The sequence below is a fragment of the Macaca thibetana genome, chromosome X (genome assembly GCF_024542745.1).
Source record: "Macaca thibetana thibetana isolate TM-01 chromosome X, ASM2454274v1, whole genome shotgun sequence".
Lineage (NCBI taxonomy): Eukaryota > Metazoa > Chordata > Mammalia > Primates > Cercopithecidae > Macaca > Macaca thibetana.
In genome coordinates this window covers 32178605-32198003 of record NC_065598.1, presented here as the reverse complement: position 1 = coordinate 32198003, position 19399 = coordinate 32178605, and the positions used below count along the sequence as shown (strand labels likewise).

The 19399-nt window shown below is 33.7% G+C and overlaps 1 protein-coding gene across 14 annotated transcripts in view; it reads left to right on the top strand.

Annotated features, from left to right (window-relative positions):
• The window catches only part of DMD (dystrophin), a 2269491-nt gene that overhangs the window by 964985 nt on the left and 1285107 nt on the right, over positions 1-19399 (top strand). For all 14 annotated transcript variants that reach the window (XM_050777140.1, XM_050777144.1, XM_050777148.1 and 11 more), the window contains one exon: positions 4097-4267. In XM_050777140.1, the coding sequence (XP_050633097.1) occupies positions 4097-4267 (171 nt within the window). The remainder of the gene's footprint in view (positions 1-4096; positions 4268-19399) is intronic.

The window sequence follows — 19399 nt, the reverse complement described above, 5'->3', positions numbered from 1 at the left end:
TACTTTGTTACAAAATAAGGAAACAAAATAAGGAACACTGATACTCAATTGATGGGAAAGCATTATGTTAATCTTGAAATAAAATACATTTCAACTGCTTGTTTGGTCTACTGGGGTACCTTTGGAATGAGATACCTTTGTATCCTCTAGAGAAATGTATCATTGTTTTAAAGATCACCACAGAGAGAAAAGTTGTATCTGCACTGGATATCTCATTCCAGTGCTTATCAATTTTTATAGATGCCAATTATTTCATATTTAACATCATTTATGAAGGGCTGAATCTCTAGTCTCAAATGTATTGGAGATTGAATAATCTCTAATATCCTAATGCTACAGCTTCAGTTCTGGAAACATATGCTTTTTATAATTATAAATTTTAAATTAATAAAATAAATGTATGTTATCATTATAAATTACAAATTTTCAGTTTCTAATTTAGCCTGTGTGACTTTATACTAAAATAATGTATGGATGAGTATTTTTTAAATTAAGAAAATTCACATTTTGGTAAAGGGGAGTTTCTCAGTTTACTTTTTAAAATAGAGTTGTGTGTGGACTTTTTATTTGTCAAGGGAATTTTTACAAAATCATTGCAAGAGTAAATTTAGCATAAAATAACAGAGTAAATCAATTAGAATTTAAAACAATAAAAGTGACATTAGATGAATAATAGTGCCCTGAGTTGATTATTATTCAGAAATGAATGATTCTCATAATGATATAAAACCCTATTTATTCCTGAAAATACATATTTGAGAGCTTGTGTTTCTTCTAACCATTTGCCACATAGTAGTATCCTTAAAGCAAAATAAAAGTGTATGAAGAAATCATAATATCACAGAAAACAGCAAAAACATAGGCCAAAAATTTGTTTTTGAAGTAAATATTGATTTAGAAACATTTATGACTGAGGGATCATGTATAAATACCATCTTATAAAAATGCTGTAAGTCCTGTATTCTTTGGCTGAGAGTAAAAATATTGTCTGCATTTTGACTCAAAATATTTTCAACAGCAGTAGCTTTGTCTGATAAAAGCAAAGGCAACAAAGGGAATTTTATTACATTATTCTTTTTATATAAGAAGGAACCCTTCTGTTTTAATCATCTTCAGAATTTACATGGTTCTGTCTGCGTCAATTCAGTATGCATTACCTTTTTGGAGTAATCAACTCCAGCTGCCATAACAAAATAAAATAAACCTGATGGCTTAAACAACACAAATTGATTTCTCCAAGTTCTGGAGTCTGGGAGTGCAAGATCAAGGGGCTGGTCCATTTGATTCCTGAAGAGTACTTTCTTCTTGTCTTACATTTTCACTGTATTCTTATATGGTGATGAGTGGGGAGAGAAATATAATTTATTAAGAGATACTAAACCTAGTACCATTGATGTAATAATACCTATAATCCCTTTTTATTTCTCCATGCTCTGATTTTATGGAAATATACATAAATAGCAATACTAATATCATCCCGTAAATACATTGTTAACTTCCTGAAACAATGACTACTAAAACATTTTACTGCAGGTGGCATTCTGTTAAATGTATCCATTCCCTGCATACACACACAAAGTATAAAACTCAATTTTCCATAAGATGGCAGTGTCTCCTGTTTTTTAAAAATGTATTTAGCTGGAAATAAACAAAATGAAATAAATAAAAATCAATAATGCATTAGCTCTGGGAAGATAGAATTTCTTTGAAATATTGAATCTGGAATCATTTTTCTACCAGTAGTGCATAGGAAAAAATATGCATAGAAACACACCGTAAGGTATATTTTCTCCCACCCACCCCCCATGCACCCTTACAACACAAATAAATTTCTTGCAGCCAAAAGGGCAGATGCTTTTACTTAGTGAAAAACATCACACACCGGGGCCTATCATGGGGAGGGGGGAGGGGGGAGGGATTGCCTTGGGAGTTATACCTGATGTAAATGACGAGTTGATGGGTGCTGACGAGTTGATGGGTGCAGCACACCAACATGGCACAAGTATACATATGTAACAAACCTGCATGTTATGCACATGTACCCTAGAACTTAAAGTATAATAATAAATAAATAAAAGAAGAAAAAAAAAATAGAAGGGAAAATCTGTTTTAAATAAATGAATTTACAGCCTCAGCAACTAAATGTTTTCTAAATGTACACACACCTCTCCTAAAGAAAATAATGAATTTTGTTATTTGGAATTGGAATTGTTATCAGGGTTCCAGAATATTTATTTTGATTGTAGCATTTTAGATGCTTTATACATATTTTCATCTTTGGTGTTTTTCTTGCTTATAGCTAGATTCTTGTTTCGGTTGCACACACAGACACACACACACACACATATATATTTGTATATATATATATATGACTGATATATATATATATTTGTGTATATATATGTATCAGTCAGTGGTACCTATTATGCCTAGGGCATGATGCACAAATGCTGGTGGTGGTATTTTAACCAATTCCATTACAATTGAAATTAATCTGGACTCTACCTTTCGGATCTCTTAGCAACAAAAGCCAAATCTTGTCCGTGTTTTATTTACCTGTAAGGTAGTAAAATAGATGGAAATAAAGCTTTTGCTCTGTACATTCAGGCACAGTTTTTTATTGAACCATCCCTAAAGGTAAATAAGGAGAATAAAGGAAGGGTTTGAGGTCTTACAGTATGTCAAGCTCTCTCAAAATGTCTGGTTTTACCCTCAGAATATTCCTATGTTCTATTAATAAGTATATAATCCCATTTGATAGATGTGTTAACAGAGTAAAATGAGGTGTTCTGCCAAAAATCATACTCAAGTTGTGAGTCCACTAGGTATTGCAGAGCCTCACATACTTATATTCCATCATGCTGTTTCTGCAGAGCCAAATATTTATATCTACTGTTCAGATTCCCAGTCTTCATGACAGAAAAGGGTTTAAAAACAAATATATATATATATATATATATATATATATAAAATATATATAGTGAAAACATATAACAACAACAACAAAAACAAACAAAAGCACCAGGAGCAACTTTTAAGAGTTTAAACTCTTTATGTGTAAATTCTACCAGTTATAACTTATAATTAATGATTTGCAAGTCTTCATTCATTCCTTTATTCCATATATAAAGCATATTTAGCAAATCCTTTCTTTGTTCAAGGAACTTTCAGGGGTATAGGGGAGTAATCTAAAGATGTGTGAGGCAAGAAGATTTGCCTTTAAGAAATTGTAATTTACCTGGCTTTTGTTGATGATTTGACTGCATTTAGTAGAAAGAGATGCTGGGCTTTTTATTAAACCAACCAACTGAAAATATTAACAAAATATAGGCACATCTGACAAGGTGGTAGAGAAATACAAATTTGTTTATTTCTTATGTGAGAATATGGATAATTTGCTTTTGAGGTCTTGGTATCAAACACTGAGAACAGGAGTACAGGATCAAGTCATGAGTTTTTCTATTAATGGGGATGAATATTGTCTTCGCATTCATCTTTTTGTTCCTATTGGATGGCAAAATTGTGTTTAAGGAGGAAGTCACCTATTCACTGTATTGTTTTTAAGCAGATGTAAGACACTTTAAAGATGCAATGAGGATACAATTGATAATTCTAGGTATTACACAAATACTTTTACCTTTTGAGAGAATTAATCTGTCTTCATTTCGGTTCCTTACCAGCATGAGCAAGCCTCATTTATATATAGAGGATCGTAAACCTTCTTGCCATATTGTTGACAAATGACAGTAAGTTTTCAGTGAGAAATGAGTTTTATCTTCAGTTTGACTTCTATCATTTTATTTATCATAAACTTTGGCCATAAATTATCTTATATTAGAGAAAAATTCTTATAGCTTTCTTTTCTACCATGACAACATACAAGACCCTCTCTTTTGGACAGACGATCTCATCTGCCCTAGACAATTTTTATTTACTCTGAATATTCAGAATATATGATTTTATAAAATATTATTTTAAAACCTGTAAGAAAATAGTTATTTTAAATAAAAGACATGTAAAAGTTCCAAATAAGTGGTTATAACTAAATTTGAATTACAGAGTAAACCAAATTACATTTTATTATACTTCTTTTCAGGTAACAGAAAGAAAGCAACAGTTGGAGAAATGCTTAAAACTGTCCCGTAAGATGCGAAAGGAAATGAATGTCTTGACAGAATGGCTGGCAGCTACAGATATGGAATTGACAAAGAGATCAGCAGTTGAAGGAATGCCTAGTAATTTGGATTCTGAAGTTGCCTGGGGAAAGGTAAAACCTATATCACCGAAGGTTATTTTGAATGTGCGTGAAAACACATAGTAATATGATTTTGTAAGGAAGTATTAACATGTAGCAATAATAGCATTATAAATATTGTTTCATTTTCCCTTTCTTAAAAATTCATCTGTGCTTTTCAGGACCATGATAAAACCAATGGTAAGCTTTAGCAAGAGTCTCTCCAAATCTTCCTTAGAGTTCAGTAAATTATGAATAAGACCTTAAAAAATACATAGGTCATTAGTCTGAAAATTGGTCCAGAGATGAGATCCTATAACATACTGGCTTGCCTAAGACGATACTGCCCAAATGAATCCCACAGTCATGAAGAGGACAAGGACACAGAGATTGAAGACAGTTGGGCTAGACAGGACTTGCAAGATTAGCATATTGCCAAAGTCACATTTCAGAAAGAATCTTGAGGTGTCTATGCAGGGGCTATCATTCCCATCACCAAATGACAGAGAGGCTCCTGTAATTGTTAGCTGTTAAATTCTTGCCCTTTCTCTGATGGCCAGTCATTTCATGCTGCTTAGAACTTAAGTGAAGAGACTCACAGCTTAATACTTTTTTTTACAGTTTATTCATTACCAGATTACTTGAAAGTGTGTTGATATAAAGAAAATAGCTGATACTGATAACGTGTTTTACCTCAAAATTTGCCAATGTGTTAGGCCATTTACACCCACTTGATATTTTAAAGTTACCAAATTAACTAGATGTATAAGAAGTTTGTGCTTTATTTTTAATTCAATGTGGCTATCCAGATGATTCAAAGTTGGGAAATTTTCAGTACATTATGTAAAAACTTACAATCATATAAATGAGACCCAAACTGAAAACCATCTTTATGTAGATTCAGAGAACAAGTAGTAATATATTTTGTTCCATAAAATATTTTCACATAAATAGTAGTGAATTAAATTGTTTTTCTTCTCTTTCAGAATAAATTTAATGTTAGATAAGATGTTGAATTATAGTTATTCAGGATCGTATATGAGATTACTATAGCAAGAAAAAGTATATACAGGTTAAAACTCACATTAGCCTTATTTTTTCTTATCATTCAAACATATTACTTGAGGTACTTTTGCATTAGCCTCCCCATGAAATCATTCAAATATTATAAGGTAATGAACTTTGCAAAGGTTTCTAGGTTATCCTTGTCATATAGAAGGCTTGAATAGTCTGGAGAATTGTCTGCTTGTTGAATCTACCTGGAAAATATTTTTCATAAAGTCAAGGAGCAGAGCTAATTTGAGATCTAGTAAAAAAAAAAAACAAAGCTTAGAAAGCTGGAATTTATTTTCTTTCTTTGTAGAATAAAGATAATTTATCACTCTATCTAGATCTTTTGAAACACTAAGCTGTTAATGACATACTCTAAAATCTCTTACTTGTCATATAAAAAGTATATTCATTTGCATCTAAATTACAGAACTTTTTTTTTTTACCAATTTATTTGGAAGGTGCTCATTATTTCTTTAAAAATAATAAACATAAAAGAAAAAGATACGCCCTGCAGATCTAAGTCAGTCACATTTATGATAATCATTCTAATAATTTAGCATAAAATTCAAACTCTCATATATGAAACCCCATGACTATTGAGTACATTCTCATTTCTCATGGTTTCTTGGTAGGTGGAGAGCTTGATTCAAGCTATAAGTTTCAATTGCTGTTTCAAAAGATAAATGTAAAATTTTAAAAAAATAAAAAATTAAATTCTTTTTTTTTTTTTTTTTTTTTTTTTTGAGACAGAGTCGCTCTGTTGCCCAGGCTGGAGTGCAGTGGCCAGATCTCAGCTCACTGCAAGCTCCGCCTCCCAGGTTTATGCCATTCTCCTGCCTCAGCCTCCTGAGTAGCTGGGACTACAGGCGTCCGCCACCTCGCCCGGCTAGCTTTTGTATTTTTTAGTGGAGACGAGGTTTCACCATGTTAGCCAGGATGGTCTCGATCTCCTGACCTCGTGATCCGCCCGTCTCGGCCTCCCAGAGTGCTGGGATTACAGGCTTGAGCCACCACGCCCGGCCCAAATTAAATTCATTTAAATGCAATACATTAAACGTAGTTGCCAGTCATTCCAAGTATTTGGAATGTGACTGCAGAAAGTTGAATATCTAGAGTCAATTTCTTTTTTATTATTTTTTAAAAATTTTAGACAATTTAATTTATATCTGCTGAATTTCTCTCAGTTGCATTGACCTAAGAACATTATTTATGTATGAAAATATTTGAACATCTAGTTTCAAATATTCAAATACATAAAAATGTCAATTACTCATGAAGTGATTATTTGACCTTTAGTTTATCCAAACAAAGCATAATTTCAAGTACATTGACTATAGCTAAATATTATCAGTTTTATCTTAAAGTATCTGAATTATATTTAATATAAAATTCCAGAAAAATTATTTAGGGTGACTTAAAGAGATGCATATGGCACAACTTGACAAGCCTAAATAAATTGGAAAACTAGGAAAAGGAAAATTATAGTAGATAAATAATAAAAAAAAAAAAGTGCATAGAAATATATCCACAATGTCTCATGGGTGGTGGAATGGACAGGGAACAATAAAGTCACAAATTGACACCAAGCTTCCTAACAGACAAAACCAAGAGGTAAACATATTTATGAGACCCAAAGTTTCTAAATTATTAAAATAATAATTAAAATAATTTTAACTTTACTAGTAGTATGTTAGCTTTTTGCTAGAACTTAGTGCCAGAAGAAAATAAATGGGAGGGTCATAAAGGTGATAACAAGCTGATTAATATTCTTATAATAAACAATAAGAATGTTTGTTTATTTTTTTTCTACCAACATGGCTCCATGCAATAGAAAACTTTAGTGCTAAAGGGCCATTCAGGAAAAGCAATTCTATCAGAGGAAAAAATATTGGAGCAGAAGTCTAAAGTACTCTAGCAATTGTTTTCAGATTCTTAGATTCTCTATTTTTAATTTTTAATTTTGTATGGATACATAGTAGGTGTATATATTTATGAATTACATGAGATTTTTATACAGGTATGCAATATGTAATTATCACATCATGTAACCTTTCGTGAATATGCTTTCCTGCAACTGAGCTTTTAAGTAGAATTAGGCATCAGAGATTTGAAAGTTATTTTCTCTGAATACAGAAGAAAATGTTTCTGTATCTTTTTCCTGGAAAGAAGCCAGATTGTTTCTTGCTGATAACACATTTGTATACTTGGCCCTATATGTAATTGGAAAGCAGGGTTTCATATTCATGTGTATGTCATAGTACTAGAAGGCTTCAATAGCTAAAAATTTTTGCTAACATAGAGTTTTGTGTTTGAACCAGTCACAGAGAAATTGGCTATTGAGACTTTTCGTGCCAAGCATAATTGAAAAAAGAAAACTCACCATCAACAACTCAAAATATGTTGACTTCTCTAGGAACCTGTATCAATCTCTCAGTGAATAGATTTATTTGAAAACACAGTTGGGCTATTATTTTAGCTATAAAAGCTATTGAAAATAAAGCTCAGTAGTACTCTTTTGATGATGGCAATCAAAAGGTGAAGTGAGAATGTTTTATAGGGGGCATGAAGTATCAAGTACTGAGTGTGATGAAAATTAATGTAGTGGTCAATGATAATACTAAGTCTAAATGTACTAGTTTTTCCTATGATTTGAGAAAACTAGAATTCACTTTTCAAGATCAAAATTAGCAAAGGATTTGGAGGTATTGCTCCAGTTGGAGAATCAGAAGTCACCTTAAAAACAATATAGATTTTACTAATCTATAGTAGTATAGATTTCATAAAGTCTTCATGTGACAAAAGTTTCAGGGTTTTGGTTTTTAACTAACCATGTTATATAATTGAGAAAATTTCCTATCCTAAATTAGAAAAGTATAAGGATATTTAAAGTTCAATTCAGTTTTTCTTACATCACAAAGCTGAGAAAAATAAATCTAACGTTAAAATCAGATAATCAGTCTAGTCTTCCATGGTCTGGCTTATTGTATTCGTGTCACCAATGCTGTTTATCAGAAATCCCTGTCATATCAAATCAAGCCCTTCCACAATGATCTAACACTTGAGTTTTTATGAGAAAAAAAAAATAACTGGATTCTCTATACTCATTTCACCTCCTTACTGTGGCTGTGGGCAGGCCCCAGATGCATTGTCTATAATATAAACTATGTTGGTGACCACCAAAGCAGTCAGGCATTCTTGCTGTTTCTCCATTTCCTACTAGTTTGTGTTATTTAATTAATTTAATAATATTTCATCACCTATCTATGGAGCCATAGTTCATGTGAAAGCAGTTTTCCAGTACCACGGAAATTCTAAATAAGGTCCCATCAGAGCTATCATTTAGGCCTACCATAAAATACATAGAATTAATAAGTCAGCCGCATGCACCTTCAGAGCAGTATTACTAGCATTGAGATGAATTATTCCAACTTATAGGGAAACCAAATAGATACTGAAAGGAAGAGTTTATTCTTATTTATTTATTTTGAGATGGAGTCTTGCTCTTGTTGCCCAGACTGGAGTGCAATGGCCCGATCTCGGTTCACTGCAACCTCCGCCTCCCAGGTTCAAGCGATTCTCCTGCCCCAGCCTCCTGGGTAGCTCGGATTACAGACACCCGCCACCATGCCCTGCTAATTTTTTGTATTTTCAGAAGAGGCGGGGTTTCACCATTTTGGTCAGGCTGGTCTCAAACTCCTGACCTCAGGTCATCCACCTGCCTCAGCCTCCCAAAGTGCTGGGATTACAGATGTGAGTCACCGCACCTGGCCAGGAGAGTTTCTTATACTGGCCAAAATATCAGTTATGTTCTTTATAAACTGGGCATAGGCTTAGGGGGGCAATTCACCATTTATTTTCTAATGCTGTCCCCTTTAGAAAGGAAGGGGAAGGTTGCCTAAAATGATGAAAGAGATGTTATAAAAGTCAAGCTTCTTGAGAAATATAGTAAAATTGGAAACACCTTAAATGTTGCAGGGTGATACCATTTACAAAAAGGATAAAATATGTAGAAATATACATTATTAAGTTATATATAATATATAGTAAAAGCAGAAACATGTGTGGGAAGTAATATAAACTGAATACAAAACAAGAGCTATCTCTATGAGGAAAGACAAAAGAATTGAGTGGGATGTGAACAGGACGCTTAAATGATATTTGTAATATTTCATTCCTTAAGATGTGTTATGCATACAGAAGTAATGATTACATCTGGTATACTATGTGTCTAAAATAACATATAAGAACATAAGAAAATATACAAAACCAAATGCTTGGGATTTTTCCTTTTGGAAACCCCACTAGCCAGGTTCTGTCAGAAAAATCTTAGTAATTAAAGAACACCTACTTGATGAGAATTACTGGTTTCAAAAGAGCATACCCACTGTTCATCTGGTTTGGCTAAGCATTGACCAAAGATTCTCCTGATTGAGCAACAGGACAGGAACCTAGCAGATTAATTTCAGCAAGATGAATAAGGAACACTGTCTTCCCAGTTTTTAAACAGGATGTTTCTATGTGTTTTTTTTTTGTTTTTTTGTTTTTTTTTACTTTATTGTCTATGTTGAAGCATGATTGACAGATTCTTATCAATGATTCCTGTGTGAAAATAGAGTCAAGGGAATGAATAGCGCAAACTGAGAACTGAGAATTTTCATCAAAGTGGAACCAAAAGTTAGCCTGTGAATGGTCGGTTTGTGTGGCAGCAGTGATGTTCTGCTATCCTTAAGATCACTTCTATTCAGAGAGAATCGTTGTTAGAGAGGACAGATCTGTAAGTCACTGGGTGAGGTAACATCAGAACTGAAGGTCGTCTGAAAATGATCTTATTTCCCTTTTTGTAAACAAGACAAGTGTGCAAAAAGCTCCATATCCCTTTCTCTGTTTTTCGATTACTTTCTTTTTTAAATTACTTTAGATTCAGGGGTTACATGTGCAGGTTTGTTACATGGGTCTATTGTGTAACAATTCTAAAATTCATATGAAACCAAAAAGAAGCCCGAATAGCCAAAGCAATCCTAAGCCAAAAGAACAAAGTTGAAGGCATTACATTGCCTCACTTCAAAATATACTACAAAACTGTAGTAACCCAACCAGCATAATACTGTTACAGATAAAGACACATAGATCAATGGAACGAATAGAGAACTCAGAAATAAAGCTGCACACCTACAACCAACTGATTTTTGACGAAGTTGGCAAAAATAAGCAACAGAGAAAGGACACCTTATTCATTAAATGTTGCTGAGATAGCTGACTAGCAATATATAGAGGAATGAACTTGGACCCCTACCTTTCACCGTAAATAAAAATTAACTCAAGGAGGATTAAAGTCTTAAATGTAAGTCCTCAAACTACTAAAAATCCTAGAAGAAAACCTAGGAAAAGTTCTTCTGGACACTGGCTTAGGCAAAGAATTTATGACCAAGACCTCAATGACAAATGCAACAAAAACAAAAATTGACAAATGGGACTTGATTAAATTAAAGCTTCTGTACAGAAAAAGAAACAATCAACACAGTAAGCAGATAACTTCCAGAATGGGAGAAAATATTTGCAAACTATGCATCTGACAGAAGAATAATATCCAGAATCTATAAGGAACTTAAACTTGTCAACAAGAAATTAAAAAATAAAAAAACACATTAAAAACAGGACAAAGAATGTGAATAGACACTCCTCAAAAGAAGATATACAAGCGGCCAATAAGCATATGAAAAAATCTTCAACATCACTAATCATCAGAGAGATGCCAATTAAACCCTAAATAAGATAGTATCTCACACCAGTCAGAATGGCTTTTGTTAAAAAGTCAGAAAATAACAGATGTTGATTGCTTTCATAGGGTGACCATGATTAGATTTCTAATAGTCATTCACTCTCCTAAGGATTTCAAAGTCATGTGGGTCCAGGATCCTTAATATGAGGATTAATGTTACCATGGAAACCATGAAAAGAGCTGAGCTAGTAGGAGCCATATCAATTCTAGCCAACTTCTTGAGCTTCCTAATAGAGAACAATGCCTAAGAAACTCACCAAGAGGAAGGTAAATTAATTAGAGTAAGATAAATGAGAGCAGAGATGGGCAAACTATAATTGGTAGGCCTAATCCATTCAGCCACCTTCTTTTCTACAGCCCATGGGCTGAAAATTGTTTTTATGTAAATGGTTGGAGAAAATTAAAAGAAGAACTACATATTTCAAGACACATAAAAATTATTAAAAAGGCAAATGTCAGTGCCTATACATATGACTTTATTGAGGTGTATCAATTTATATTTGATTATTTTTTCTGGCTGCTTTTGTGCTACAACAGCAGAGTTGAATAATTGTGACAGAGACTACATGGCTCACAAAGCCTAGAACAACTACTGTGTGGCCATTTACAGAACATATTCAAACTCCTGAACTAGAGGAAAGCTAATATAGAAGCAGTGCCCTGTTTGACCCTAGAATTTTGCCATGTCTTCTTGAATGAGCATCAGAGGTTTGGCATTTCTAGGATCCTTTTGATAGGCCAGGGGCATTGTAGAATTGGTCTTTGCTAAATAGAATGATTCATGTAAGTTTTCTTCCTGCTCAAAATTCAATAGTCACACATTCCAAACCATAGATACTAGAATGCATAGCCCTTCTAAAAGATAGTGGGTGGTGCATGACACAATTTAAGATGTTTAAAGATACCATCTACTTGAAGGGATTTATGAATTCAAGAATATCTTAGGTATTCTAATTCTTAATGAGCCCACAGAGAAAGAATGGGAGAACTTCCAGAAGTAGCTAGGATGTGGTCAGGGTTGATTAACTGAAGGGACAGCTGCAAGTAAGAAAACTGTCCTGTCTGCCCTTACTCTGTGACCACGCTTCCAAATTATAGTTATATATAAAAAAAGAATAATTTTTAAAAGTATGCCAAATTGTTTAAAAGGTAAAGAATTTTTTAAAAATTAAAATGACAGGAGGAAAACCATTTGAGAATATTAACAAATGAGATAAAAGATTGATGATGAAAACTGAAAATTTAAACTATTAATGCTAATTGGAACTTCCCACAGCCACATAGCCCTTTCACTGTATTTTTAAATTCAATCTTCTTCAATCAGAGTAGTATTAAAGAGGGTAAAATTAATGTTAAGATTTTAAAAATATGAATCACTCCTAGCTAGCTGCATGGTCCAGACAATAACAGTGCCACGAGGCAGCCATCACAGTGACATTTATCACCCCATAAATGTTTAGATACTTTTCCTTTTCTGTTAATGGAATTTTCTAGGCTGAGGTGAGAAACACTGATAGCTGTAGAATAGAGATGATGGAAGGAAATGGCAAGGCAATCTACAGGAGATTACTACCACCTGAAGAGTTTGAATATCGGAACTGCACAAGTTCCTTGAGCTGTCATGATACCCCCTACTCTCTTGGACTGTTATGTAGGCAATAATATTTCATTCAGCAAAAGGACAGGGAAAAACATCTATTTTGCTCACTGGTATTTCCCATATACATAAGATATTGCCTGACACATAGGACTTACTTATGAAATACCTATTTAAACATAACCTGCAAATTAACGGTTGAAAATTATAATGACAAATCAGTTCTTAAGAGAAAAAATGCTGATGTGAATCTAAAATTTTACAAGTTTTAGAACAAAAATAATCACGTGATCAAATGTTTCAGTTTTATAGATGGAAAAATACAAGTCCTGGTACATAGCAAAACTGTAACTGGAATCCAATACTATGCCTGATTTCAACAATTTTTTCCACTATACCAGATTATCATAAGAAATCTTATTTTCTAGTAATTTTAAAGTAATCTAAGCTTAAAGCAACAAAAAAGCTACTCATTTACAGTAAGAATGAAACAAACCATGGCTAAATTTCAAGAGCAGACAATGTAAGTCCTCATTAAAATAATAAAATGAAAACCTATGTATCTATCACTGATTACAGTCTGTAGTCTGTCCCCACTGGTGTGTTTTTTAGATTTCATATATTGTTTGTTAATATCTTAAAATCACTCTGATTAGTTGAGTGTAAGTAAATCAATCTGAATATCCCATTACTGGCCAATATCGTTTAGCATATGAATTGAGCATGAAAATATAACCACAGGAAAGTAAATATGTATGTGATTAATTGGGGGTTTACTTCCCTGATGATCATCACGTTTGGGAAATACAAGCTTTGACAAAGTCTAATCTATATGATTTTCTGATTTAATCACTAACATTTTATTTCTAATATTGTTTTAATCATCAAAAATTCCAACTCAGTTAAATAATTTAGTTCCATTAAACCTCTAAATATCCATGGTGCCATCTAAAATTTCAACTGGTAGAATAAGATTTTCTGGAAAAAAAATTTGGTCCTATAGTATGTTCATCCTACCGCCTGTTTTATTAACAGTAGTCTTAGTATGCCAAGAGTTGCCTGAGAGGAACACACACATAGACACACACACACGCACGCACACAAAAATGGTATTAATAAATTTAACTCAAGGTGTTAAATGAAGAATAACCTATGTCTAAATAGCCACTTGTTTAACAAGTTACTGTGTTTTTCACATTTATTTGGAAACAAAGTTTGATAATATTTAACATCAGGAAGAACAATTACTAGTTCCTCAATTATCCTTTCGCTTTCAGTTTACTTTTAGAATTTAATGACTGTCACTCAATAAAAACTTATAATGCATCTTCCTGTTTGCCTGTGGTTTTCAACGTTGGTTGCACATCAAAATCACCCGAGAAACTTGAAAAGTATTCCAATGTTTAGGGCCCACTTCCAGAGATTCTGATTTAATTGGTCTAACTGTAACCAGCTCTCTCATTCAGCAAAGTTGAGAATCACTAGATAATGTGATACAAGATCCACGAATTTCAAGTTGTCTGGTGAGAACTGAATTCAGCTCAGTCAACCATGTCTTGTATATATATTTTTTAAACAGTCAGCTTTCAGAGTTTAAAGAGATCTGGTTTCTGGTCCTAGATTATCTGGATAACTGCCTCAACTCGTCACTCCTCTTAGCTATAAAAATATAAGAACTATTACTTACCCTAAAGTTTGTTATACTCTCATTCCCATGAAAAATTACATATCTTCTTTTTTAAAAGCAAGCACAGTAATTTATCTGTGAAGTGAAATAACACTAGCAGATCATTAACTTAGTGCAATGAATGCATCAAGCAGCTGTTACTTAGAAAATAGAACATCTGTTAAATGCCATTGGAGTCACTATTCACTGTCATTATAGTTAGAGCTGTTATTTCTGTTCTGTTCATTCTGCTTTCATGAAATTCTTCTTTAATAATACATTATTATTAAAAAGTCAATACATATTGCTATAGAATCCACTATTTAATGTTTTATGTTCTTTTTGAATTTATCATTGTATTATTCTGTCATATTAGCCTAACAGTAAAATATGTCCTAAACCTCTGGCCTTGATAGAGTCATGCTGGGGGCTGAAAAAGCAATTAGCATCTCATTTCCTCATGTTTAAGACATGGTAGATTGTGTGATGCACCATTGATATGATTACAGCTGCTGAGAATTTAAAAAAAAAAAAAAAAACAAAAAACAAAAAACAAAAAAAACCACTACCACTTTCAAGGTAAACCTAAATTGTATGTTACATCTCAATTTCCGAATCCTTAAAATGTGACAAATGCACATCTTAGAACTGCAGTAATATGGCAATGTATTCCTTTTCTTTCCATGAATATGTTACGTAGCTAAAAGGTAAAAGAACTCTCTCCGGTTCCCTGTGATCAGAAATGGTATAATATTTGCAAATACTAAGTGTAGAACTCACTTGGGTAAGGGGACCTCTCAAGATGCCTTTTATGGATGTTTTAGTCAGTCTTTTATTCATATTACAGGGAACATGCGTAAGAGAAAGGAATAGCTAAAATAAGCCCAAATTTAATTGAGTCCTAGTAAAGGGAGGAATCTACAAGGAAATGATGTTAAGGTACATAGTTAAATAAATGTGGTGCTGATTGAAGATAGGTCCTAGAGAACAGGACACTCTTAAGATAATAAAATTTGGTTAAAAAGAGGGAGTAGGCTGGGCACAGTGGCTCACGCCTGTAATCCCAGCACTTTGGGAGGCCAAGACGGGCGGATCACGGGGTCAGGAGATCGAGACCATACTGGTTAACACGGTGAAACCCCATCTCTACTAAAAATACAAAAAAATTAGCCAGGCGTGGTGGCGGGTGCCTGTAGTCCCAGCTACTTGGGAGCCTAAGGCAGGAGAATGGAGTGAACCTGGGAGGCGGAGCTTACAGTGAGCCGAGATTGTGCCACTGCGCTCCAGCCTGGGCGACAGTGCGAGACTCCGTCTCGAAATAAATAAAATGAAATAAAATAATAAACAAATAAATAAATAAATAAATGGTGAAAATAACAGGAGATCAGACAGAGAAGTTATCTTAAGAATATAAGTCCCTGAGAAATTCCAAGAAAATTTGTGGAAGGTATTGGAAAACTTGTTAAAATGTGAAATGGGTAGAGGAGAGAATGGAGGTTAAATGAGCTACATTTGTTTACCCTGAAGGAAAATATTTGTAAAGGTGTTCCTATGGGACCAGATAATTGTTCCAATAATTTTTACTGTTCTACCATTAAATAAAAATGATGAAAAATGCTGATGGTATAATCAGCAGAGACCAATGGAGATGGTTTTTTCATCTTGCTACTGTATCAGTGAAGTGAGTTGATAGCTGAACCCTGAACCTAACATGCCATTTTAAATTTCTACAAGCAATTAAACTTGTGGATATGGGGAATGAATCAGAATGCATTCTTCATCCTTCCCATCAACATGGGGTATGACTTCACTGGAATAAATTAACTCATTATACTCATTCTTTTATAATAGGGAAATTAGAGTAGCATTTACAAATTATTATGGCTAAGAAGTAGACAGCAAATTTGTTTGAAATCATGGAAGTTAGTGCTTAGTATTTGGACTATTTATACTGGAGTTATCAAATGTTACAAAGTAACATATGGAAAATAAATAATATGTTAGACATTGTGGCAATTTATAGTTTAATTGGACTTTACTTATGTCAGACATTTTCCCCTTTATCATAAAAACCCTTAGTGCCAAGTATATAGTTTGCCTTCAACTTCTCTTGAGTCTCCTGAAGGTGGACTTACAATCATGTCATAGGTCAAATTAAAACTGAGTATACACAATCTTGCTTTTTCTTCAGCCTTAAAATCGATCCTAGCAGCTATCACATTACTACATGATTGAAAAACCTAAAGTGTCTGAGTTACGATTTAGTGAATTTAGTCATTGAATTTGAACTTGCTGCTTCAGAAGGGTAGATCTTCCAGAACCCTCTCTACCTCTCACCTCACAAGGCAGAAGAAGGCATGTATGCTGAGAATTGGATGCTTTTGAAAAGGAGGAAATGCCATATATGTTCAGCTGTTTTTTTTCCATCTCGCCAACCCTATAAATAAGTAGCTCCCTTTGAGAGGAATGAGTACAGGTATAAAGGGAATGGCCAAGGCAGTAGCTCTAGGTTGGTTCTCCATACATCTGAAGATGCAGACATTCTTCTGTTATGGGAAACTAGTAGAGCCAGAGAAAATGGTTCCTCAGCAACCTCATCAAATGTATTCTTTTTTAGTTTACAATAAGGATTCCCTGTTCCTCTATGGCAGTCTTTTATTCCAACTTTCATACCTTCTCATTGCTTCATACTTTGTCTTTAGTCAATCCAAACCATTCCATGCTTTATGGCACACTTCACCTTCAAGTGTCACCTCTCCCTTGTAGTCATTCATGCTTGTTCCAGCCATGGCTCATCTGTTTCCAAAAAATGTGATTTTTTTCTAGTATGATATCAAATTGTTTTATTACATTTAAGTTTTCCTCTGCAGCTACACTGTAGGCATGATTAGAGTGAGGTTTGCAAAGACTACCTCCTTCCTCATCTCTGGCAGTGAATAGCACAGTGCAGACTAGATATTAGGCACCTGATATACATTGGTCAATTACTATTTGAGATCTTCAGAAAGCAAGTTCAGCATAGTATTTAAAGGCTAAGTCTTATTTAAGTCTTATTTCTTAAGTCGTACCTTGGATTAAAAACACATTTAAGGGGAAAAATTTCAAACCTACTAAATTAACACAGTATTTTTTCCTAACCCAAAACAGCACTCATACAAATGATTGAATACTGGTTTATTGTTGAATAGCATACATAAAGGTTTAACTCTAGGTCTCTCTCTTTTTTTACAGAGTATAAATTTTCCTATGAATCACTTTTGACCATTAGCATTTATAAACCACCATCATATCACTGCTTTTTTCAAATACAAGTTCATCATGGTGATAACTTGAACATCTTTTAGTCTTAATTTATAATTTTGTGGAAGACACTATTAATTAGTCCACTTTTCCTATTTTGCTCCTATCAAGTGAACATCACTGGACATTATTTAAATTAACTGGAATAATTTGGCCAGATGTTGATGCATAATAGTTTTTGTGAGCCAGGAACTACCTGCAACATTATCCCCTAAGTTCAAAACTTTTCTGATCTCTTTTGAGTTTTGGAAAATTCCATTGCCTTTAATTGCATTGCTTGTCATGGAAGAAACAAAAATCTACGTACACAATAACTTTTTACATTGATGCTAAAATATAGTGTCATCTTTATGAAGACATATTAAGAGATAATAATCCAAATATAAATTAAGCTTCAACTTTGTGAAGTGTTACCTTTGTGAATAAATTAACTGCAGTGACATGCCACTAGACTGGAATATAGTAAGTAGGTAATTCTCATTTACATATATGTCCATCTCTTTGACAAACTCATACTTGAATATAAGTTTCTGAAGGACGGGGACTTCTTTACCATTTTATCCCACAGTGCCTAGTAACAATGGCTAACATCTATGGTTATAGAGGTTGTATACTACAAAATGGGTGAAGACAAAGTATTAAAAGGGATAAAATGTAGTCTGTGTCTACTCTAAAGTCAAGCTCTAAAGAGGCTGTGTCTACCCAAATGAGATACTTCTAATAATCTACCAAAATATGTTGAAGAGAATTACATATGATTGTGCAACAGTAGTAACTGGCATATAATAGGAGCTCAGGCAACACTTATGATTGATAAATGAAGAAATTGCTTATATGAATGGCTAAGCTCACCCATGTGCAACAAATAGCACCTACATATGAAGAACCCCATGCATGATAGCTGTCATGTTCATTTGGCATTAAGTACCTTAATTTCAGGCATGTTTATATTGAAAAAAAATGCAACATAAAACAGTATCTTAGAATTGAAAAACAGTGATTCTGTCTTGCATAAAAATTTTTGTATTCTTTCCTCATTTATTTCCCCTGTTTATCTGATGCCAAAGGCAAAACCAAAACAAAAAGCATGAGAAGTGATTTTGAGTGCACCAGGACCTGATGGTGTGGCAGAAAGACAGCCACGGGACTACTTTGGTATATTATAAAGACAGAAAAGACATGTTGAGAGCGACTCTGTGAGACTAGCCTATACCTAGTTTCTTAATCTCATACTGTAATTTTTTTTAAGAAATTAGATATGGGCTCGCCTTACAGAGTTGCTCCTTGTGTGTTTATTAACTGATTATTTGTAGCTGGGCTTCCTCCACTTTCCTGTTATTGCTGTTTCTCAATGATTTTGTTTTGCTTTGGCTTTCTGTGATCAAGACATCAGCTCCACTCGCAAATAGCTTTTCAACTTGAGTGCCAATCACAGTCTCTTCTGTTAACCTTATTGAGAAAGGAGAAAGGGTCTGTTGGGCTCTGGCTCAGCTCTCTGTGAATGTCCAACAGCTGACTAACTAGACAGGCAGGGAAGGAATCAGGCACAGACACAGTGGAATGCAGAGTGGCCACGTTGTCTGTCAGCCATGCTATGTACCAGGAAATGGGTTTTATGCAGAGCAGGTAGTAAACATTTGTACTAAGATCACTTTTTCCATCAATACTCTATATATTTTTTCATGTTAAATGTGTTTGTTTTCATGTTGTATAAATCACCTCTTAGGAAATAGTGGTATTCTCTTAGGAGATTTTAGTATAGGGCATGTG